The following is a 23,944-nucleotide window of genomic DNA, read 5'->3' on the forward strand; positions in this document are numbered from 1 at the left end:
GGGCGCGTTTACGCACGGCGAGCATCATGGCACCGATTTTGGACATGCGTGCGCCCGCTTTGCTTTTGGTTTGGAACTACTGCGTTCTGGCGGATACAATTTTTACGAACTTTACTTTGGACAATGAGTTCCACTCCAGCTTTATCCACCGTAGACTGAAGAGCCAGGAGCGCAGAGAGATGCAACGGGAGATCTTGTCTATCTTGGGGTTACCGCACCGGCCGCGACCTCACCTCCACGGAAAGCACAATGCTGCTCCGATGTTCATGTTGGACCTGTACAACGCCATGTCCATAGACGGGGACGACAACAGATATTCCTACCCCTACAAGCCCGTCTTCACGACCCAGGGTCCCCCAATAGCCAGTCTGCAAGACAACAACTTCTTGAACGATGCAGATATGGTCATGAGCTTTGTGAATTTAGGTAGGCCCTCATTATTTTAAGATTTCCAGCTAAATCTATTGAAGTGGGATCAAGAGTAAAACATTTTAGGAAGAATGAACTCTAAGTTGAACAGCCACTATCACTAACACAACAGAATTTCGACTCAGACCTGTCAGTTCATCTGGGTCAGTTTAGTAGATTGATATTGTTACTCTATTTTTTTAAATACACTTTTGGCAGTCAGGGCTTTGCTAGAAATATTTATGCCCTCACCCCACTTTATGCAACTAATTGAGGTTATTTTTCTTACACTCCATCAAATGATATCTATGACTCAGGGGGTGGAAAAGCAAATTATTGTGACGTTATACTTGCTGCTTCAGCTTAATGAGAAAATGATGTGTTTTTCTGCTGTTACACCTGTGTGCACATAGGAAAATACTAGTACAATAACCATGTTGACATACACGTAGGTGTAGCTAATGCCACTAGTCAAATTCTGTTGTAATCCTTTGTTAGCAGCTGTGCAAGCAAGTAGTGTTCAGGTACTCAGCCGTGGATGAAGGACCAGCAAGCAGCTAATATGTCAGCCATGTGTTATCTAAAGAATGAGTAAGTCAATAGCAGAGTGGGTTCAAAGTGCATTGGGTCCTCCCTTCACTCTAATCTGGAGACATCCCTGTAGACATATAAACCACAAAACAATGCCACTCAATACTGATATAAGCTCAGTTTAATAGTCAGTTGCCCTCAAACTGAGTCATGATGTGGATGAATAGACTTCACTCCAGCGAGCTGTTAAATGTTGTTCACTGAGTCACTAAAAGTCTCAGAAATCACTGTGTCTCTGTCTTACTGGTCACAAGCAGCTAAATGCAGATAATCACAAGGTAGTTCCAGACACACGGATAAAGAAACAGCTTATTATACTTCAACTGTCTTAGATTCAATCAGCAAACAAACAGTTTAAATTTTGTTGCAAATGAATAGCATCAGCGTGTTAAAAGCAAAGAAAAGAATAAATAAAATTCAGTGCAGGTACATATGATAGTGAAATTTTTCTAAGCCATTTTTTTTTTCTTTTGCTTACTTCTGCTTAAATTTTGATGTTTGCATTCAGTCCTGGAAAGATCATTGTTGGAGACTCCTGGCAAAAGAGAGGGAGGTGACACTGGTTGCTCTGCTGCACTGTGTAATTACTGTGGGAGCTGCTGCATTGTGACTATTTTCAACAGCCTGTGACACAGATGGATTTCACCACAGAGACTCACAAAGTCAAGGGCCAAGGCTGCAGTTGGCTCAGAAGGTAGAGGGGCACTTTTGAGTGACAAAGACAAAAGAAACTTGGTCCTAAAGGGCATCTGCAAGATGGGTTACAGCAGCAAGAGAGAAGAATTTTATTTAGTACCTTAAAAGTCTTGTAGAAAGTCAGTCGTAATGTGGTCCTTGTGGTTAATATAATTACTAATAGCTTTTTGCAAAGGTTAATTCTTTCTCAGGGCTCATATTCAAGGTTCCCGAGAATGTCACTCAAGGATATAAAGTGGGCATTTGTTGCATCATGTCATGAGTTGTAAATGTCACTGGGCTTCATCATTGGGTTTGTTCTCGTGTGCTGTTTGATGCCATCAAATGGTTGTCCTAGCAGCTAGATTCAAAAGAGCAGATAATACAGACTGATGCTTTATTACCTCTCACATGAGAGAAAATTAGGGAAGCAGGAAGATGAAATTGATGGCTATCAAATGCAGTCTGTTTCCTCTGTAAATTCCTTCCTTTCCACATTTGCTCATTGTGGTTTTTGTTTTCTTATTTAGATTCACTGAGAGCAAAATAAGCATGGCTTTTATTTAGAAATGTCCTTAAAGTTTTGCATATCTCCATAACCACAGATCCAAGGTACGTTATCCAGAATTTGTGTTACAACTTCCAGAGTTGTCTGTCCTTATGCACTAGTCCATCATTTTATTCCCTTAGTGTCCACTGCCCATCTAATCAATTACACATATACAGTATCAAAAATCCAAACTTGTATGATGTAAAATAATTTGACTATCCTTTCTCTTCCATGCTGACTGTCACTCTCTGGAGCAGTGGATGCACTGTGTTGTTTGCTTGTGTGAGCACTGCTTTTGAGTCCAGTACAGCTTACCAGGGTCGGTGTAGGGTTTTAGGACAGACCCCTGGCTAGCGACATCCTCCCACTGAGTCACTGCAGTTTAAAAGCCCAGCTGTGTAAATGGCTTACAGCATACATTCAGAACGCACACCACTGCATGCAACACAAGTCACCCAAGCCCTGGGTGTGTGCCGGACACGCCATGATAACACACCAACAAATTAACACAATGCACAAGTCTCTAAAGGTGGCCACTGCTTCTTTGTCTGACTATAATGATTATTTACCACCGTACATTTGGTTTCTGGCAGCATTAGCCCTCAGCCACTGTCAATTAAAGCATTTCCTCCTTAACACACCACAGCTTCCATTGCTGTTGGCCACTACTCTGGCCTGTGTAGTACAATTATACGAAACTCCCATGTATGGCTCGGCTGTCATCCTCTGCAAACCTAGAGACACTAAAACACTAATAAAGTCCAACCTGAAATTGGTGTTTGGTCCTCTCCTGCGGCAGGAAAGTCCGATGACTTGCATGTCTGCTATTTGCATTCTGGATGACTGAAAGAAAAGCAGCATTGTCACCTGTATTTTTGTGTCTGTATGTGTGTGTTTGTGCATGTGGGAAGGAGGGGAATCAAGTCCTTTACAGTAAGATGTTATCATGAAGTGTGTTAGTCACAGCTTCCATGTTTCCCCTGTTCTCATGCAACCCCTCTTGGATAAACACAGTTGTTTGAGTTGAGTTAAAAAGATAACTTTTAGACAGTTTTATCTAAAACGTTGATTCAGGAATATTGACGACATGGTATTATCTTGTCATTGGCATAAAATGTTAAGAAAACCTATGCTATGTTACCCATTGTTCTTCAATGATTTCCCCATATTTTCCAACTCCATTGTCACTGATTCCCAAAGATGTGTTAGAAATTATTTTAGCTTTCAGATAGTCTGTTTCCTAAAATTACATTTTTTGATATTGTAGAACAGCATGGATATTATTAGCCTTTGGCTCAACAAAAAGTACTTACTATCTGAAAGTACTTTGCTCATAAATGTTTTTGTTCAAATTTATGAGGTGTGTTGGAAATGAAAAATGAGCAGCATCGCCAGATTTGTCTTTCAAGTCAAACCTGGTGACAATAAGTCAGCAGTGAAACTCAATTTCTCATCTTATTATTGATAACAGGGATGTAGCAGAGATCTGTTGGGCATTTTTGATTAGAAAATTATGCTGATCTTTTGCTTTTTGCATAGATTTGATTATTCCGTGCAATGTTTTATTATTTTCCTGCATTATATATGTTAGTTCAGTATGTTTCATATCATGATGGGGACTATCATCTGGCATCTGCATGTTAGTGTCTAACAGTAACTGAACCTCAAGTTGATGAGTCTCTGCCCATGTAATGGTAATGATGTGAGTCATCTTTTCACTATGTTAAACTACACAGAGTTGTCGTTAAGTAAAAGCATCTGAATTGTGAACAAATATCAAGCCAGTGGAAAATATGTGCTACCAGGGAGCATTTAATTGTTCAGTGTTCTGGTGCTGTTAATCAGCACCAGATGTAATCCCAAAAAAACCCCAAAAAGTAGTAAACAAACAAGCTTCTCTGATTTCTTTCCCTGCCATTGCTGCACTAACTGTATTACGTTATAGATGTCTGACATAAAGTTATGATGTCGTAGAAATGGTTCATGTCAAAGTTGTGATTATATGTTAGCAAATCGAGGCTGTGATAAGGGAAGGAACAAGTGTTACACAGACTTGGTGTGTTGAGTGAGTCAGAGCACTAGCAGGTAATTTTCCTCTGTGTTACCTTGGTGACCTGTTGGGGCACCACCTGGCTCTCCAACATTCATGGCTTTCTGTCCGCATTCATAGTAGCTGCCACACGGTTGTCTTTCAGTTCTTTTCTTTGTTTTATGGCTTAGTTGCAAGATTATTAAGAACAGACAAGGGAAGAGATGTCAATTTGGCAACTTAAGCTTGTTACATACTCCACGAGAAGCAGACTGAGTTCTTGCTCTCGAGGCTGCAAGAACAAGAAAAAACTTCTTTTCCATCAGGTCCATACATACTACACGAGAAGCACGTCTGCAGCGGGGAGGGATCACTGAGGGGGGCGATGTCTGCTTTTATCTGCAATGAACCCGGTTGTTGCCTCCGCCAAGGAGGTTATGTTTTTACCGCCGTCTTAGTGCTCAAGATAACTCAAAAGGTTCCGGACGGATTTTCATAAAAATTTTAAGAGTTGTTGGAAATGTAAAAATGAAGAACTGATTAAATTTTGGTGGTGATCCGGATCACAGTTTGGATACAGGAATGTTTTAAAAGGATTCTTTAACATTGTGCTTGGTGGAGGTTTCCGCTCTCCAAGTGCTTTTCTAGTTTCAGATTTAAAGAGCAACTTCGTCAGCGGCTGGGCGGGTTGTGCACGCGGCTGGGTCAGAGGATTTTAATGTCACATGTAAAAATGTTTGTACTTTCTCACCACCTCGATCAGTTGTATTATTAAAACAATCCGTTTTACCTGTAACAGCAAAAACGCGGAAGCAGCAACTCCGCTTCATGCTTTCTCCGTGTTAACGACGCCCACCTCAAACGTCCGACCAATCACACAATACTTCTCGCAGCCCCGCAAGAAAAAAGTTCTGCCAGCCCGATGTGTCGAGAATGTCTTCAAACGCGTCCGCGAGAACAAAATGACGTCATTTTCTTCTCAGAGCCGTGAGAACAAGAAAACAGTTCTCGCTTCTCATGGAGTATGTAACGAGGTTTAGTTTGAGACAGAACCATGCCAACAGTTTTGCACTTCAGAAGCCATTGTGCCATATTTTAGCCAGCAGAGGAATGATGCTGTAATCTTACGAGTATTATCTCTTCATGTCTTTCTTTAGTGATGAACTCCAATATGTATGTCTAAAAACATACTCGTATCTCGCGTTCATTCTCTCCCCACCCTTCTTTCTATTGCTTCTTGCATTCCTCTCCACAGTGGGCTGCCTGTGGTGCTGAGGTTAATACAGATGTTTCCCTCTGTCTGCAGGCCAAAGCAGCTGTGTAGAGAAACTTTATCTTTTCAGAGTTTAACAAGTCCCCTTAACTTGACCTCTCCTATCAGGTCTGGTCCAGTTTTTTAAGTCTGTTCCACACACGGGATCATCTGATCCTAAATTTCCCTTACTATCCTCCTGAACAAGCCATATTATCAGTTCTGGCCTCCCAGTTTTCATTAGTTTTGCATCGTCATGTCCCTGCAGAGTTGTGTGGTGTTTAGTCTCCAACCTCCTGCTCTGGCCCTCACCTCTGGAGGTTTAAACCTTCTGTGCTCCCAGACATAAAACATTTCAACACTTTCTCAAGTTCTTTTGTATGTTTTTCCACTCCCCACCTTTTCTCACATACACACATATACACACTTACACACTTTTTTTCTAAGCCTCAAGCACAGCTATTGCTGTGTCTCTGCTTCATTTATCATTGCTTTTAGCCTTCGCAGACAACACACACACAGTTATACACGCTTGTATGTGGACTTTTTGTCAGTTGTTGCAAATCGATGAGTTCATTTATCCCAGCATGTTTCACTAGAAGCAGCTTCCCAAACGTCTTTATGGAGGCTTTTCACACAAGGGCCAGAAAATAGTTTGGACTACAAAGTATCTGTTGAAGGTCAGTCCTCTGTGAGCGCAGCCCGTCCTTGACACTGTTTGTATGCCTTCCTCTTCTTGTAGATTTATGTCATTGCTTCTGTGTACACTCCCAGTGAACTAAAAATACATGCATGTGCATGTACATGCTTGCACACAAGTGAGGAGAGAAACCCATGTTCACTCCTATCTAGCCAAAAGGAATGTCTCTGGAGCTAATTAGTGTTATTGAGGGCATGTTTTATTGCTTTCTGCTGGACAGGGAGTAAGCAGAGGCAGAGGAATGTAACAGTTGGTACAGATAGCCCGGCCTTCGCATCAGGTTATTTCTCATAATGCACTCCATGATGTGATGTATTACATTGAATTCCGTCGTGTAAATAAATACTATGAAGGCAGAATAAGATTCTCTCCATGCATGAGCTTTACAAAGTACACAGCAAGCGAGATCCAGGAAAATTGTAATCTTTTTTTTTTCCTATTTATGATCTTTTGGATTCACCTGTTGAACCTGAAGGTTCAGACTGACATCTGGATGTACATAGCAAAGCCTCTGTGTACTTGGCCAAGCTAAGGCACTTGCTGAGAGAGATGATGAAACACACTGCAGGTGGGACTTCACAATGTGGCCAGTGGTCAAAAAGCCCAGATGTACAAAGCAACGGGTGTCCTTGCTCTGCTTCCATGATGGACTGACCTCCTTCACTGCCAGGAATGTTGGGTTCTTCTTAGTTTTTTTTTCATAAGTTAACTCTCTTGCTATGAATTGTGTTCTTATGCTTCCATAGCTCCAGTGCTGCAACAATAAAAAACATAGGCACGAACAGCAAAATCCATTTGAAACAAACTGACATAGTACTTCACTAACGTAAGCTGTGTGAACATAGATAATGAATGAGTCTTACTTACACCCTATTAGCCACGTTTTAACATCTGGGTTACTTTGGCCTCTCTTTATCAGTGACCAGCAGCATCTAAAGACTCCCCTGCGCTCCTTTAACTGTGGGTACCAAGCGGCGAGGCTGGGAGGGCAGATTTGGCCTGTCAGGGCACAGCCAGAGATCCTGGGACCAATAGATCTACTGCTGCAAAAGGAAACACAAAACTCTTTGCTTGGTGCTAGCACACTGATAAAGCAGATGCAGAGAGGGGGAATGAAATAGGAATTTAAAATAAAGGACTAAGCAGAGGAAAGATAGATGCCATGCATGTCTTTAAAGGAAGTGTATTTAATTCTTTCCGTCATGAGAAATCACATGCTTATGGCAGCCTTCAGCTTAGTGCAGCTATGTGTGGGTTTGTGCACAGTAAAACACATTTTTAGAGCCACCTACCCTGCCCAGTCACCAGCTGCACTGAGTAATGAATGTTAGCTCTTCAAGTGGAAGATTGCGTTAGCGGAAGCCCGTAATACTGACCAGATTCCTCACAGGCTCCAGCATTCAAATCAAAGCTTGTAAAAGCTAAGCAACGACTGTGCACAAGTGATTTTATGATAAGTGATGAAATATTGCATCTGTGCAGCATGGAATATTAAACTGGCTGTGGCAGGTTTCTATTTATTTAGGCAAGAGAACAGCTGTGTTTCCTTTCTGATTGGCTTCACAGCTATTTTCTTTATTTAAAAAAAAAAAAAAAAGAAAAAGGAGTGGGCTGTGATTTCACTAAATAAACAACAAGCTGTTAAAATCAGGGTGCCAATGTGCCCATCATGTGTGCACAAGATGCCGTACCAGGATGCAGGAGGAAATCGTAAAAAAGGCCCAACTTGTGCCAATGAGTGTTCGACATGTGAATTTTCCTGAGGTCTATAATAAGAGGTGGCTTGGCTGGATGATGAGGGTGTGGCCCTTGCGGCCTCTAAATTAAAGAACATAAAAACAAGGGGATGAGGGGAAGAGTGAATGAGTGGGGGAAAATTGAATGGTTGCAGCTCCATGTCTTGTAGTTGTTTTATCCAGCACTTGAGAGGAAGTACAGATGTCTAAATTAACATGAGTATAGAGAGATCCATTGCTTAGCATTAGGTACTACTCACTACCTGCTCACACAATGTTGTTTCTTCATTCATTAAATCATTTGACTATGATTTATTTGTCACTGTGTCACAATCACTGCGGTTAGCTTGTTGGGAATATTGCCAGCTCGGTAAAATGTGATCTCTTCTATTAGTCCTGCGTGAGAACATGTTGATTTACACGTTCCTGCATCTAAGATTGCTCAACATGTCCTGCAGAACTGTAGCAATAGAGAAATGCCCTGAAACCTATTGCTTTGTCTACATTAATAACACAAATAATTATAGCGAAAAAGCAAAACAAAAATGTGATTGTCCTTTTGGCAGGTTATTGATTAAAAATGACTAAACTCTTTGTTTGCTTCGCCTTTGCCAGAGGCAGTCAGCCCATTTCATGTCTGTCTAATGGAAAAAAAAAACAACAAAAACATATGTTGCATTCACACACCCTCCAGCATCTCACGCTTGTAGCACCTGGCACCTCTCATCCTTTATCTGCTCATCTCCAAAGTGCTGTTGGATTAAATGTCACAGGAGGAATAAAAGACAAAAATAAAAACATTTGAGGTGAAAATCATGTCCCAACCAACTTTAAGAGTTTGGAAGGGGATAATTACTATGTGGTTGCAATCTTAAGTCCTCACAGTTCCATACAGTCTGTTAAACGTGCACATATAAAGTAGATTAATTTGCTTTATCATATGGAAAGTAGCCTCTTTTCCCATGAGAACACCAGTCCAGCTGTTAATCAAGCAGACCACTGGTAATAATTCAAAACTGGCCAGTACTGCTATACCTATGTCACTGTTTATAAGTATTCTTTAAAACTTTGAAATATTACATTCAACTAATTAGCTGTATGCAAAAACTAGAAGCTGAAGGGAGTCGTGTGACCAATTTTATAAAAATGTTTGAAGCTGGAGAAATAATCTGACAGACTTGCAAGTAGGACTCGTTTTTTTCTCTTTGTTTTTTAAATTAGATGTGAGTCAAGCCAGTGATGGTAAAGGACTTTATGCAGGAGTACTCACTCATTCCTCTGTAGCATAATTAAAGCACAGATGGGAGAATGGTGTCAATCTTCTGATCTAACTGTAGTGGGAAGCAAAAGGAAAGGTTTTCCTTGGAATGTCAAACTATTAGTTTTAAGGAAAACATCCTGCTTGACTATAAACCAGTCAAAGTGAGTGAGACAAAGAGGACCAAAGAGAGATTTTACAGGGTGATACATTACAATCAGCTCCAAGCTGTTTGTATAACCTGCATAAATCTGTGGTCCATGCTGCCCAGCCAAGCTTGAGGTGGAACCAAGCGAAGGGTTTATGGGTGAAGAGGGCAAGCATGTTTGATGGCTGCAGTGAGAGTTAGAGTAAGAGGTCAGCAAGGCTGCTGTGAGTAAATTCGAAACCTCTCAATGGCCGTCGAGCTACAAAGCTTGGAAAAGTTGGTCTGACCACAAGTCTCCAACGTAAAGGTTTTCATCCTGTGGTTACATTTTCTTTTGGCACACAGACTCAGAGGCATATACTTGTGACGGCACACACACACACACACACACACACACACACACTGAAGACTTTGGCAAGTTAATGATTGCTAAGTGTGTGTAACTTATAGCATTGACTCATTCCCTGGAGTCACTGCTATAGTGGAAATACATCACAAGGGAATGATGTCATCAGGACTTGGTAGTAGACAGGATGTTTCCTAATGTGATAATCATCCTACGGTGAGTAGTGGCTTGATCTCAGGAGATCCAACTGTCTTTTCTCTTTATAGTTCAGCATCTTAACTGATCGGCCCCTTCTTTTCATTCTGCTTTTCTCCACTGGTCTCCTTTTAGCTTATGCAAACTGCAACCTGCTCAAAGAACACTATTTAAGATGCTGGGTAGAGCTACTGAAAATGTATTACAGTGCATTAGGAATGTTTGCATGATGCATGTTTATTATGCATTTTTTTTGGCGTTTTATTTAGGTAGAACTGCGTCATCTAACGACCTGACTCAACTTTGTGTGACTACTAGTTTCTGGTTTTTGGGTACCAGGTGTGCCGTTTGCGTTAATGAGCTCTATAGGGAGGTAGGGGGAATTACAGATAGCAGCGGTTAGTTCAAGGGATGGGAGGGGGGGGCGAAGCTTAAGTTGTCAGTTGAGAGAAGTGAGAGCGGTGCCAGGGGTGAGATCCCCTCCCCCCTGCTGAGAAGCGGAAGCGTGCAAGGCAGGACTAAAGGGGTGTGAAGGTGCTGAACAGACACTTGGGCTAATGTGAGCCGTCAGATCTGTCCGCTGCTGCTCCGAAGCCTGAGGTGTCGTAGAAGTGTCTTAGGTCCGCAGGCCAGCAGGAGAGGGGTAAATCAGGCAGAGAAGAAGAAAAGTGGAAGGCATGAAGACTGGGAAATCCAAGCAGAGAAAAAAGGTAGTCTACAAATAAGCCTGGTGTTCCTCAGCCTCAATTTTTCTCAAATGACAATAAAGAGGCTAGCAGTCCCCTGAAGTTATACAAAACGCTGCTATTGGCAAATATCTTATTGATAGAATTAGTAGACAAAGCAAATCAGACATCAGGATCAATAATAAACAGCTTTGTATGTGTCAGAGGTTGTGTGTGTGTATGTTGTTGCTTATAGAATCATGGATTGCAGAAACCCATAATGATCGTGTCACTGCTGTGACACTAAGTAATACTGTGATAGCTGTGTGTATTTTTTTTTTTATGTAACAGCTGCAAGCAATTTGGACGTTGACTGCTCAGAGTGAATGCCACTACTGGCATCACAGTGTGTGTTCGTCATGTTTCTGGTGTGTGTAACACAGGTGGGGTGATGGCTACTCACTTCCTCCCACAGGAAATCATAAACACTCACTTTGCTTTAACTGTACCTTTTCCATTCATCTAATGACTGCCACACTGCCATAATAATATATGAAACAGAAAAGCAGAATTATGGGATGGAAAGACTTAAGTTACGCTGTACATTTAGCTCTTTTTTGCTCTCAAATTGTAATCGTAAAATTAATGGATGTAAATGAGACCAAATGTTACTGTGTAAGTTTTACAGAGACAACCAACTGCAAAGATAAAAAAAAAAGATCTAACAGTTAATGGGCGACTGCTCTGGAGGCTGGAGAACAGGTCTGGCTTTCTCCCCAGAGGGAGTGCACCTGCACTGGGCAACAGGAGGAGGGAGAGCTTCTTGGACCGTTTCAACAACGAGCAGAAGTTGGAGTTGAGACCCAAGAATAATAAATTAAATTAGTGTGTGATAAAAAGATGTTGACATTGTTTATTAATTCTGAAGTAAAATCTTGAAAAATAACAGATATAATACACTATTATATTTTTTTCAGAGTGGTTTTGTACATTTAGAAGAAAGTAAAAAACTCCAAAGTGCACAGCAAAGACGTTAGTCCTTTATCCAAAGAGGCTTGTTAGTGATCCAGGTTTGACTAGTGGGTCCACGCACTGTGTTTGTGTAAAACTATTAAATTCTTTTGAGATTATGCACCACAAAGGGCAAGTTTGAATAGGTTCGTGTGTGAATGACCACAGGTGTGGTCATGCAAGTCAGTTGATAACACCCACGAGTTTGAGATTTAATCAAATTTACTGCGATTACTTTCAGCTCACACATTTGTTACATTTACATGGGAGTTTTAGTTCCTGTTTAATTCCGAATAAAAGTTAATTCCGCTTTGAACTGATGAAAAACGACCATGTGAATACTTCATTCCTAATGCAAATTTCTATTCGGAATTAAACTAAATTCCGATGTATAGGTGGTTTATTCGCATTTTAATTCTGAACTATGGAATTCCTCTGTCATGTGAACTTTATTTTGCTGAGTTAATTCTGGTCATTCTACGCATGCTTCTTACCTTACCTTTCCCAATGACGCGTGTTGTCTTCCCTTCCGTGTTTGGTGGTCTATCTTTCTTGTCCTTCTCAGTTACTGCAAAAAGTGAAGTAGTATGCTGTGTTGAGCTGGTACTTCAAAATTGTAATTTAAATAGGGGCAGAACTGGTACTTATTATGTAGTTTTTACAAGATACAACTAAAAAGACGAGAAGCAGGGAGCCAACTTTGTTTATTTCCGGTATACATCATACGTCACGTGCATCCTCTGTCCAATCAGAACCCTTCCCAACTCGCAGCTCGAAAGAGGAATTAAGTGAAGACGTGTTTCATGTAAACCTCCATTCGAAATTATTATTTTCATGTAAACTCGTAGGAGAATATGTTAATTCCGAAATATTTAATTCCAAATTATTAATTCCAAATTAAAAACATCATGTAACCGTAGCCATTGTAATCGTGTTCAGGATGATTTGGAGCATAAAAGGCCTGATGGACAAAGAAAGCAATAGGCTACTTGTGTTTGCATTGACCAAAGAGTCAGGGTATAAAACCAGCAAATCAAAAGCCAAAGTGGTGCTGGTTGAAGGATGGCTTCATAGTGACAACATCTAGCAAAGTTTACATAACGTAAAACTTTGTTTTGAAATGATTTTCAAATAATTTCAGTGTGTAACTAGTGTGTACCCATGTTAAATGGACGGCAAGGATAACCCAAACTTTGACCTTTTAATGGGAAACCAACAATCGTACTGTTGGTGATGAAAGAGCAATTTCTGCAGATCCTTTCTTATACTCCAGCTCTGCCCTAACATCTGACAGGAGTGCCTTTGTGCCTCATCCTTCAGCAACTGGGTTTAATAGAGTTTTAAACAAAAGGGGTTGTATTGTAATGGTGGAGGTCATACAGTGAAATAACACCACTTTAGGCATCTTATTGCAGATGTATTATATTACTTACAGCTGATACACAAGCATGCCATTATCAATATGTTTTGGATTTTTTAAATGAATGTGTATGACTGGATATTTGTACATCATGGATGCAAAAGTTTGGGCAACTTTGTGCATGTTTTATTGATTTTATTAACTTCATCACATGGTATTGAAATTCTGTTTGTTTTGTATTTCAAAGCATTGCTACTTTTTATACATTGAAATGAAGAATCAGCAAACCTTTAATCTGTGTCATGTACACAGCTTTGTTGTTTGTCAAGATATTTTGCATGAATTATCCATTAGGAGTAACCAGGGCAGGAGCGTTTTGTAAAAAAAAAAAAAAAAAAAGGTCAGCTAATGACTGTTACAGCATTTGTTGCATACTTCAGACTTAATTTTTAGGATTTTTATGGACAGTTTGTGTAAGATTTTGTTGTTCTTCTTGTTTTTAAATGTTAAGTTTCAGAGTTTGGAAGCAGTAGACCATCTAATACTTTCTAACAGAGTAATTACTAGTGAATAGCAATGGGTGAGTGGGTGACACTTGACACTGTTGTGTTTTGAAGTCTGTTGTGAATATTGGTCTTAAAGTTAGATGTTTTCTCAACTTAATGATTAAATAATTATTAACGTTCACAGTCCCTACACAACCCAGTCTAACCAGAAAACGTGTTATAGGAATATTTGTTTCCTGTTAACCTTTCATGATATCATAATTCATGTTTGATGAATTAAAATGTATACACAGAGAGCTTCTTTTGTAGACTCTAAACAATGTAATATGACAACCCTGAACAATGAATATTTTGCTATTATTCACAGTCTCGTGCTACATTTATTCTAACCATGGACTTTGTAACATCTAAAACTGAAGATCCAGAGCACTTGTTTAAAGTTTGCACTCAAATAGTCATTCAACGTTAAGGTTAAGGTGTGTTCAAACTTTTGAGTGGTGCTGTGCATTCTTTGTAACTGTGTGTATTTTTATTGCCAAATTCTAACATTTAGCCATGAAAGCAAAATACAAAAGCAAAAGATAGAAAGGGACATGTCTTTATTTTATATAGATGTGACACATTCTTCCACCATCTCCTAGAGAAATTATAATGCACTGACATATACAACATATAGGCCTATAAGATCTCTCCAGGATTTATTATATTAGCCTGAAACAAGACTAAATACTTCTAATTCTGTCACTCTTCATTAATGTAATCAGCTGGTCTAAAACCTTAGATGTGTAAATATTAGCTAAAAAACACAGAAAAACTGCTCTTGTATGACTTTAGAAATGAAAATTAGTGTCATTATTGTCTGCTGTATCCAAAATCCTACTGTGGGATAGCACCCAGTAGCAAAGCACTGATCCTTGGGATGGTCTGCTGTGGGCACTTGGAGGTAGAGGGACTGGAAAACAGGGATGTGATGATAAGAGAAAGAGGAAGGAATGGAGATGGGGTACACAAAACACATAGCCCCAACTCATGAGAACCAGATGAAGGGCAGACTGGATGTCTCAGAGGGGCTATGAAAGAAAGAGAGAAGGAAGAAAGGGACTCATAAAGCTGTCAGAGCCCGCCTGCATCTCTCTATCATGGCTCAGTGTGAACCAGATGCATTGCTTCTTGTGCTCGCCTCATGAATGTTTCAATCATAAGCCAACATGTGTACTGCATATCTATAGATGTGTCTAATGTGGGACTCACCCAGAATCTGACAAGCTGTGTCAGCCCTTTGCTTGGAAATAATGTTGATGGAGTGTAGGGAATAATATGTAGGGGGAAAAAAAATCTACGAGGGGAAGACATTTATTCTCTGCCTGTTCTGCAAACACATGTTGTGTTTCCTTGGAAGTTGCAACTCAATACCACAAAAAAAGCTTTTAAGTTTCAAATGAACTCATACAGGCCCTCTGCATCTGCCTGCAGAAACGCTGTAACCCCTGTAATGCAATGCGATGGTTCATTTGAACACACTGTTTTAATACATCCAGTTGGTTTGAGGATACTTTAAAATGTATTTTGGATTCATGTGTTTTGCAGTGGAACACGATAAGGAATTCCTACCAGTGCGGCGGCATCACAGAGAGTTCAGATTTGATCTGTCCAAAATCCCAGAGGGTGAGGCTGTCACCGCAGCGGAGTTTCGCATATATAAAGACTTCATCCATGAACGATATGATAACGAGACATTCCGTATCAGCATCTACCAGGTGCTGGAGGAACACTCTGACAGGTGAGTTGGGATGCATGGTTATATGTTTAGAGCTAGGTTCACTATAACAGCTACCAAGCAGTTTTCCTGTCCTTCATGTCCCATCAGTCCCTATAGTCACATGAAGTCCAGACTGAAAACTTTTGTCCTGTGGTATTGGTCATTTTCTGAAATCTGAAATCAGTTCTGTTTTCCCTACTAGCTGAATTATGGGGTATATCCTTGCTTGTAAAGTTTATTATACTATTCATACTTTGATTATTTTAGTGCTAATTTTTTTTTTTTAACTGTGACAAATTGATTTTTATTGATATGTTATTGATGACTAATCTTATCTGTGACATTTATATTTTCTACTTTTATCTGATCCAGTTGCTGCTGTGGAGGGTTGGGGTTGAAAAAATGCTCACAATGCCGCAAACATTTATCAGATTACTGTTATAGCCTACAAAAGAAATGTCCCTCAAAATGTACTGAAACTGACAATCTTACTGTATCTCATAGCAACTACTTAATTTTTCACTTGCTATGTCTGTCTCTCGCTCACACACACAGAAACTAAGTAAAATAATTAGGTTTTTAACAACTGAGTGAAACTACATCCCGGAACCATGACAGCTCTGCCAAAGGAAAGTCAGATATAGCTTGGTACTATACAACAAAAAAGCTTGATTATAATTTCTTTCTTCTTTATTATTTAATTTAATTTATTTCTTTAATTTATTTATTTAATTTATTTATCCCCGTGACCCTGAATTGGATTAAGCGGTTCAGAAAATGAAAAATGAAAATGAAAATGAAGGATAAGTAAAATTAAGCTTCAGCTTCAGCCTGTTTTTGGTTACAGAATTTACTTAAAATAAATTGCTTAGTAGAAACGTGTAATAATTCTCTGTTCACAGATTATACATAATTTCACTTATATATATATATATATATATATATATATATATATATATATATATATATATATATATATATATATACATATATATATATATATATATATATATATATATATATATATATGTATATATATATATATATATATATATAAACCACACACCTGGTCATACATATGCCACCCCCCCCCCCCCCCCCCCCCCCACACACACACACACACACACACACACCCTTCTTTGCACAAAGAGCAGCATCGCCTGTAAGTTAGCAGTTGGTTTCAGTTTTTCAGTTTTAGTTCACATTTGACTGTTTGAATCTCCGTTCCTCCCTCAGAAGCACTGGTGCCGTTTTTCTTAAACCAGACAGGCCAGTCTAGCAGAATAACGTTAGATGAGCATGATATGACACTACGTAAACAACAGTGATGTACAGCATTTGCATCACAGAGACCCTGAAACCAAAGCAACAGAATCAAGGCTTAACTAATTGATATTTTACATATATATTTATTTATATTTGAATCTTTGTAAACTGGACTTTTCTCCGAATAGAACTGGAGTTAGCCTCATCTTTTCTTCCTGGCTGGTCTGGGTTAACCAGTAGGTGCATGTAACTCTGGGAGAGCTGTGTCCTGCTCTTCTTAACCCCTCCTAAAGGTTTCTGTTGTCCAGATGGAACAACACATTCATTTATTCCTTTGCCAAGGACAGACTCGAGTACATGAATGAACCAGAGCTCTGTGACACACTATCTGCTCAGTCAGAAAATAGGTCGGGATACATGAATGGCCACATGAAGGACAAGGGATTTTAGTCTCCATTGGTGAGATTGTAGAAAACCCAGTGTTCACTGATGGGAAAACAGCCCTGTCTTGGATATGCACTATTTCTCTCTCTATGTTTCACACACTCTTTTTTTTTTTTTTCCTGTTTCACAACTGTGTTTTTTTCTCTTCTTCTTCCTCTCATTGGCTTTCTGGCTCACTAACAGAATTCCAGCTAGTGATGGACTCTGTGTAGCGTATGAGAGGACCGCTCATTTATAAAGCCATTATTGTCAATTAAGAAAATGAAATGCTCCCCTGGGCCTCACCATCTGGAGTCCTCCCCACCTCCCTCCTTCACTCCCTATCTTTCTCCATCTCTCTTTGTGTTTCATGCTGCCACTCTACTCTCATTCGCTCCCTCTCTCTTGCTTTAGTTATTCGGTTTTACACAATTTACCACATTTAATTGTTTATTTTTTCAAGTGCATATTAAATTTTTAAGTACCGGTAAGTGTGTTTTCTGTGTCTCCTCCAGAGAATCCGATCTGTTTCTGCTGGACTCCAGGGTGATCTGGGCAGCAGAAGAGGGCTGGTTGGTGTTTGATGTGACAGCTACCAGTAACCACTGGGTCCTGAACCCTGGCAGAAATTTGGGTCTACAGCTGGCCCTAGAGAACACAAATGGTAAAATGGGCATTTTAATAAGTAGATTTACTGTCACCTAAGTCACAGAGAACAATGGGCCTCATTTACCAACGATGAACACATTTATTCATATGTCCTATTTACAAAAATTGATTAAAATTGTGGCCTTGTCTGCAAGACTTTTTTTGTATTGCATTCTTATATCTTAATTTCCCTCAGGGGAAAAATTAAACTGTTTTTCATCTATTTGATTTATTCGAGATCAAGTGGCAGTTGAGACAGATTGCTGGTTTTCCTAACAGCATTGGTTCAATAGACATTACTCATCTGTTCATTTAACAGTTAACATCACTCCATAAGTTTCCCAGTCAGCTTTAACATCCAGACCTGCAGAATGTAAGATTTAATGATTAAAATTAATCACAACTTGGTCGTTTTAATATGATAAGTTTTTATTAAGAAATCAAGCTCATCATATGGTTATTTAAGAATGAGTTTACATCTTTAAATTTATTTTGTTTTATTTACTTTTTTGGCATTATGCTTGTTATTTCTCCTTGTCAGTCTCACTGAGGGCTGAGTCTGCACACACCTGTAAGTCTCATGACATTTTCTGAGCGTTTACCTACACAAAGTAGACCCAGTTGGTCCATCCTTGCTCTCTATGACAACCTTCATAAAACTGACAGAGGGGTTTTTGTGAAAGACTGTACAACTTAAGAACAAATTTAAGAAGATTCATGGGAAGATGCTGGAGAATGAGGCCTAATGTTTGCGGGATAATGTGATTCTTATTAATAAATAAATTTAAAAAACACAGGAGGAAAGGTACCAAGGTTAAGTCATGAAAAGCCTAAAAATGATATTCCATTTTTAATTTCCTTAAATTAAGTCTCTTGTTTTTTTTTGTCATTGTCTGAATGATTTCATTTCGACTTTTTAGCTCTTTATTTAATTGTACCAGTTTTTTTGTTTCATGAACTATTTTGTTTTACATTTTGTTGTCAGACTTTGTTTGCAAAGTAATGCTGTATTTGCACTTCAGTTATTCAGTTGAATACTACTACTACTACTACTCCTACTACTACTAGTAGTAGTAGGAGTAGTAGTATTATCATTATCAGTAATAGTCTACTACTGATAATGATCATAATGACAACTATAATTATACATTTTATTTAGAAGCATCTTTAAGTGCAAATATTTCTTTCTTTTTTTTAACCTTTTCTTTAATTTGCATGTGAGGCTTAAAGCCAAGAGCCTCCACACTTCAATCCCATAGCCAGTCCAGTAGTCATGGAAGTTGTGGGGTGGTTCATGTAGTAGAAGATCTTCATGCAGACAAACGGATCTTGACTCAACAACAGAGGAGGCAGAAAGTTCAATCATAGAAAATCAGAAATAAGCATGAAAAACTAAATAGGTGAACAAAACAGGTGAAAAGCTGCCAACACAAACATTACTCACAGGATCAGAACGAGTGATGATCATTTTGCACTGAGCAAAGGAAACCACAGGAAATTAATTCAGAGGAAGATAATGACAAATGAACAAATCAAGCTATCTACACAGACCAGGTGTGAACACGACAGAGAGCAAAGTTAACAGGAGCTAAAGCGCAGAGTAAAAACTGACTTTAAAATAACACAGACATCAAGTTAAAAATAATGCAGAAAATGGACAAATAGAGAGAGCAACATCAGCTGAAGAAACCAAACATTAAAACGCAGACTACAACCAAAAACCCACAGAGAATAACAGCAGAAGTTTTCCACTGATCAGCTAAAATAACACAAATAATGCTGGAGTCCACGCGCTGTACTGTACCTGACATAACTGTATCTGAGTGAATTAAAGAGGTAACCAAAAAGAAACAACCTATCACACCGCAGCTGATCAAACATGAGGGCTGGTTTGATACAATAACATTCATAAGACTACAGGACTGTAAAAGCCAGAGAATCAGCTGTTATTTCTTCTCTCTGTACACAAAAAATGTAAATCAGGTCCATCAGTCATCACCAGTCATTCATCACCATCATCATCTGTCATACCCTCAGCATCATTAGCAGGCATGTGGAAAATGCACTGCGCCATCCCAAGGATAACATCGCTGTAGGAGTTTTTCATTATGAGGCTCGAATGGTTTTCAGAGGAAAACTTTCTCAACAAAAAGCAGGCAGCACAAGAGCGCGTTGAAAATATTATCTTTCTCAGGGTGGCAGGATGTTACATGTTAGGTGAGGAAAACAGACACTGTGCTGCTTTCAAGTTGGGGGAGGGTGTGCTGCAGAGGCCGTATTCGTGAGTGTGTGATTGTATGTTGGATGGGGTGTGAAGCTTTATGAGGGAGCATGTACAGACAAGTGCATGGGACATCTTGTCGCCAGCCGAGACCTGAAGCCTTGATTTACCACCGAACTGTGATCAGACACATTTTTCTGCATAAGAACAAGCTAGACTGTGCTGGAGTGCATGCACTTGCTCATGCACAAACACACCCCCACACACAGACAAACACAAGTTGGGAAGCTTTGAAGTTCAGTACTGCGTTTGTTCTTTGCTTTTCAAAAGTAGAAAGGGGATGAAATGGGGAAAAAAAAAGGGGGAGGAATGCACAGAGGTAAATCTCATTTGAAAAACTGAATGTTGGAGTATGGACACAACAGAAGAAGAGGAAAGGACCACACACACATAAGAAACAGGCCTGCTAAGCAGCCACATTTATTTCTTTTTAAAAACACAACTTTACTGATAAACTGCCCCATGACAATAAAATCCTGATTTCTTTCACATACTGACACCTGTTGTATCATTCTGTCTCTGCTCTGACAGGGGAGAGCATCAACCCCCGCGTGGCAGGGCTGATTGGTCGGAATGGGCCCCAGAATAAACAGCCCTTCATGGTGGCCTTCTTCAAAGCCACGGAGGTGCACCTGCGAAGCATCCGTTCAGCCTCAGGAGGGTCCAAACGTAACCCCAACAAATCCAAAGGCACAAAGAGCCAAGAGGCGCTCAGAATGGCCAATGTTGCAGGTGACCACGGGAATGTGTGTGTTGCGTTGACACTCAATGCTGCTTTAATCCATGGCGTCGTAGTTTCTCTGAGCGGAAATCACAGAATAGGACGCAGATGATTGTTATCTTTTATGAGAAGAATTTGTGTACATTTTCATAGAGGGGCCAACACAAAGTGCATCATCACTGCGCGCAGTTATACACAAAACCACAAGTGTGACATCGGAAACGTTGGGATTTTTGTGTGAGACAAAGCATGCGATGAAGATCTTTGATTTTGAGGTGAGAGAGGGCTGTGTTTATGTGAAGCGCTGAAACATTAGACTGTAATGCTTGAGCTTCAAATGTCCCTCTGCTGTCTTTGTTTATTTACACAAGCATTACAGAGCAGTTGGGGCCAAGTTCCCTGCATGGAGGTAAGGCAGCGCAGGCTTTTATGGCAGAACACATCTGTGGTGCGCTGTGGGGCAACTGGGACTATGACACATGGGCCAAATGGGCCTGTTTGGAACTTTGGATACCAGTGGTCTTGAACTGGATGATGAGAACCAGTTGCTCATGATCACTGCCAATGTGACCCTCTTTTAAGAGCTAATGTACCACAGAGCTCCGGTGGTCACAAGAAGAAGAAGAAAAAGATACTTTTGGAATAGAAAACAGAAACTCTTTTTTTTTACACGTGAAAAAAAAAGTAAAAGAAAAGTGCTGAGCTGAGTGAAGAAAGGAGATAAAATGAATCACATTTTGAGTTATGAATCTGGCAAAGCTACATTGTGTGCACATCTGTTCCATCCAGCGGAAACTCAAAGTGCAGCAGAATGACCTTTATGCAGGGTGACCCATTCATTTGGAACAACTAAAGTGCTGCCATATCTGGAGGTGATTTCTTTCTGCTATTCTGTTGAAAATCCATGTTTTGGAGAACACTTGCTGCATGTAGGTTTGTTCTTTATGATTCCTTCTCGACAAGGCCCTGACAACGCTAAATAGTTTCCCTTTGACTGAATAGAAAAAAGAAACCCTTGTACAGAAGTGTAATCTCTTTTTGTCTTTTCTGCAGAAAACAGCAGCACTGATCAGAAGCAGGCGTGTAAGAAACATGAGCTCTACGTCAGTTTCCGAGACTTGGGGTGGCAGGTACAGAAAGCAGCCTTTACCATTTCTTTCTTGGCTATAGAGATGCTTACATCCCCAGCATTTTATGATTCTAGAAATCTGAGAAAAACTCATAAATCCATCATAGTCTTATATGGAAGACTATGAGTAACACACTAAGTTAATGCGAAGAATTTTGCATTTACCATTGCATGACATATACTCAGTGGCGTAGTAGTCCCTCATGAAGTGGGTATACGCTTAATTTTTCACTGTTTTATTTTAAAACAGAATAAAAGTAACCCAGAAAAAAATCAGCAGCCTACTGGCACACAGACTAGTGAGAGACAGGGCAATAGACATATATACATATATCATTAATATGTCTAAAGTTAACGCAGCTGATGGCTACCTGCACTGATGTAGCCCGGGTAACCTTAGCCCATCTGCTGGACCACGTAGGTACAGTATCTGTGTAGGAATATTTGTAATTGTAAAAGCAGCATCACAGGGGGCTTAGAGGTGGGTATGCTCAATGCTGACTGAAAAAGAAGTAGGTATACTCCGTATACCTGCGTATTCCCTGTACTACATCACTGCATGTACTGTAAAGTAGACATGAAACAGAGAGGGCATGACCCAGCAAATCTTGTTGCACATTATCTGCATTCTTTCTGATAGGTTCAATGAAAATCTACCTTGTCCTGAACACAGTACCTTAAACCATTTAGTGTTCAATTTTAACTATATAAAAAGACACACCAAAAGTAAAAAAAAAAAAAGTATAGATAACACACAAAAATGTGTCTGAAAATATTTATAGGCAATGCCACAAATTCATAACGATTAGTAAGGTAATAACATTGGAGAGTGGAGGAAGCATGCTAAACACAAAGCCTCAGGAGTCCGACTGACATTTAGTTCTTACTTGAAACCTACTTTCTAACCAAATCTTTCTTGTTAAATTACATTATCATTGTTTAAAACTGAGAAACTCTGAGGTTTTCCCCTGATCAAACCTTTCAATATGACAGGGACTGAGGGACGCATGCTCTTGTGGGTCAGAGATGTTAGCATCTGCAGTTGATCAATTTAAAAAATGATATACAACTGGGACTTCTAAAAGCATGAAATAGAAACAGTTTTTTTTTTTTTTACGACTGGTCTAGCAATGCATCTGAACAGAGTCTGAGCATTTAAAAACCTGTTCTTCTTTCTCTGTGTTCTGTTCATACTCAGGACTGGATCATTGCTCCAGAAGGATATGCAGCATACTACTGTGAGGGAGAGTGTGCCTTCCCGCTGAACAACTACATGAATGCCACAAACCATGCCATTGTGCAAACACTTGTGAGTAACCATGAAACCAGGGAGCAGAATGGAACAGTCATGTTCACAGTCTAATCATCTCATCATATGTCAAGACAGTGTAGTCACCGATGCTGCTGCCGCATTTGAAGAGCTAAAAGGCTTCAGTTGCTCTTGCAATGTAAATTGCCATTCCTGGTTTGACTGGGATTAACACACAACAAACTGGCAAATTTTTCTGCAACTTTCATGAAAAAAATTGTTGTTTTTCATCACTGATTTATGCTGCTTTCAACTCCATCTTATTTCTCATCATTGGTATAATGATGTCTTTAACATTTACTTACTTTTTCTTTCCAGGTTCATTTCATCAATCCAGAGACAGTTCCTAAACCATGTTGTGCTCCCACACAGCTCAACGCCATCTCTGTGCTCTACTTTGATGACAGCTCCAACGTCATCCTCAAGAAGTACCGCAACATGGTGGTCAGAGCTTGCGGTTGCCACTAGACTATTTGCGTCCTGACATGGACACATGCATATGCGCACACTGAGAAGAAAATAAAGAGTGCCATCATTTGATATACTGCAAAAGGAATATTTGCAACTTGTTTTTTTTTTTTTTTTTGAGGCCAAACATGCCTTTAAGCCAATTTAAACAGACAGTTCCCCTCCTCATCAAAAAAATCACATTTTTACTGTTATGTGCTAACATTTCTGGTGGCAAATGTTCTGGCCTGACACCCCCAGCTACGGTTGATGTCTCCAAAAGCCAGCAACTAAAACCAAAACACACAAAAGAAATAAGCAGCACAACAGACTATTTAATTTTGTGGTGGACTTTCCCTTTAGGATTTCTCACAACAAATCCACAAAAACACACACTCACAAACAGTTTGTGCTTTCTACTGTGTATACAAGACATTTAAAACAATGATTGTACTGTATAACCATACACTCACAGTCAACAATCTTTTGTATATTCTAATGATTATTGTAGTTAATATTGTTCATTACATA

At 39.6% G+C, this 23,944-nt stretch overlaps 1 protein-coding gene across 1 annotated transcript; it reads left to right on the forward strand.

The window, feature by feature from the left end:
- Nucleotides 1-26: 26 nt before the first annotated feature.
- On the forward strand, nucleotides 27-23,434 carry bmp7b (bone morphogenetic protein 7b; the record flags this gene model as incomplete). Its single annotated transcript, XM_079239402.1, has 7 exons — nucleotides 27-426; nucleotides 15,018-15,210; nucleotides 17,394-17,542; nucleotides 20,339-20,539; nucleotides 21,582-21,658; nucleotides 22,856-22,966; nucleotides 23,285-23,434. 7 exons carry the CDS (start codon nucleotides 27-29, stop codon nucleotides 23,432-23,434), a joined length of 1,281 nt encoding a protein of 426 aa, XP_079095528.1.
- Between the last annotated feature and the right edge of the window lie 510 nt (nucleotides 23,435-23,944).

This window comes from Telmatherina bonti (assembly GCF_933228915.1).
Source record: "Telmatherina bonti genome assembly, chromosome: 4".
Classification (NCBI taxonomy): Eukaryota; Metazoa; Chordata; class Actinopteri; order Atheriniformes; family Telmatherinidae; genus Telmatherina; species Telmatherina bonti.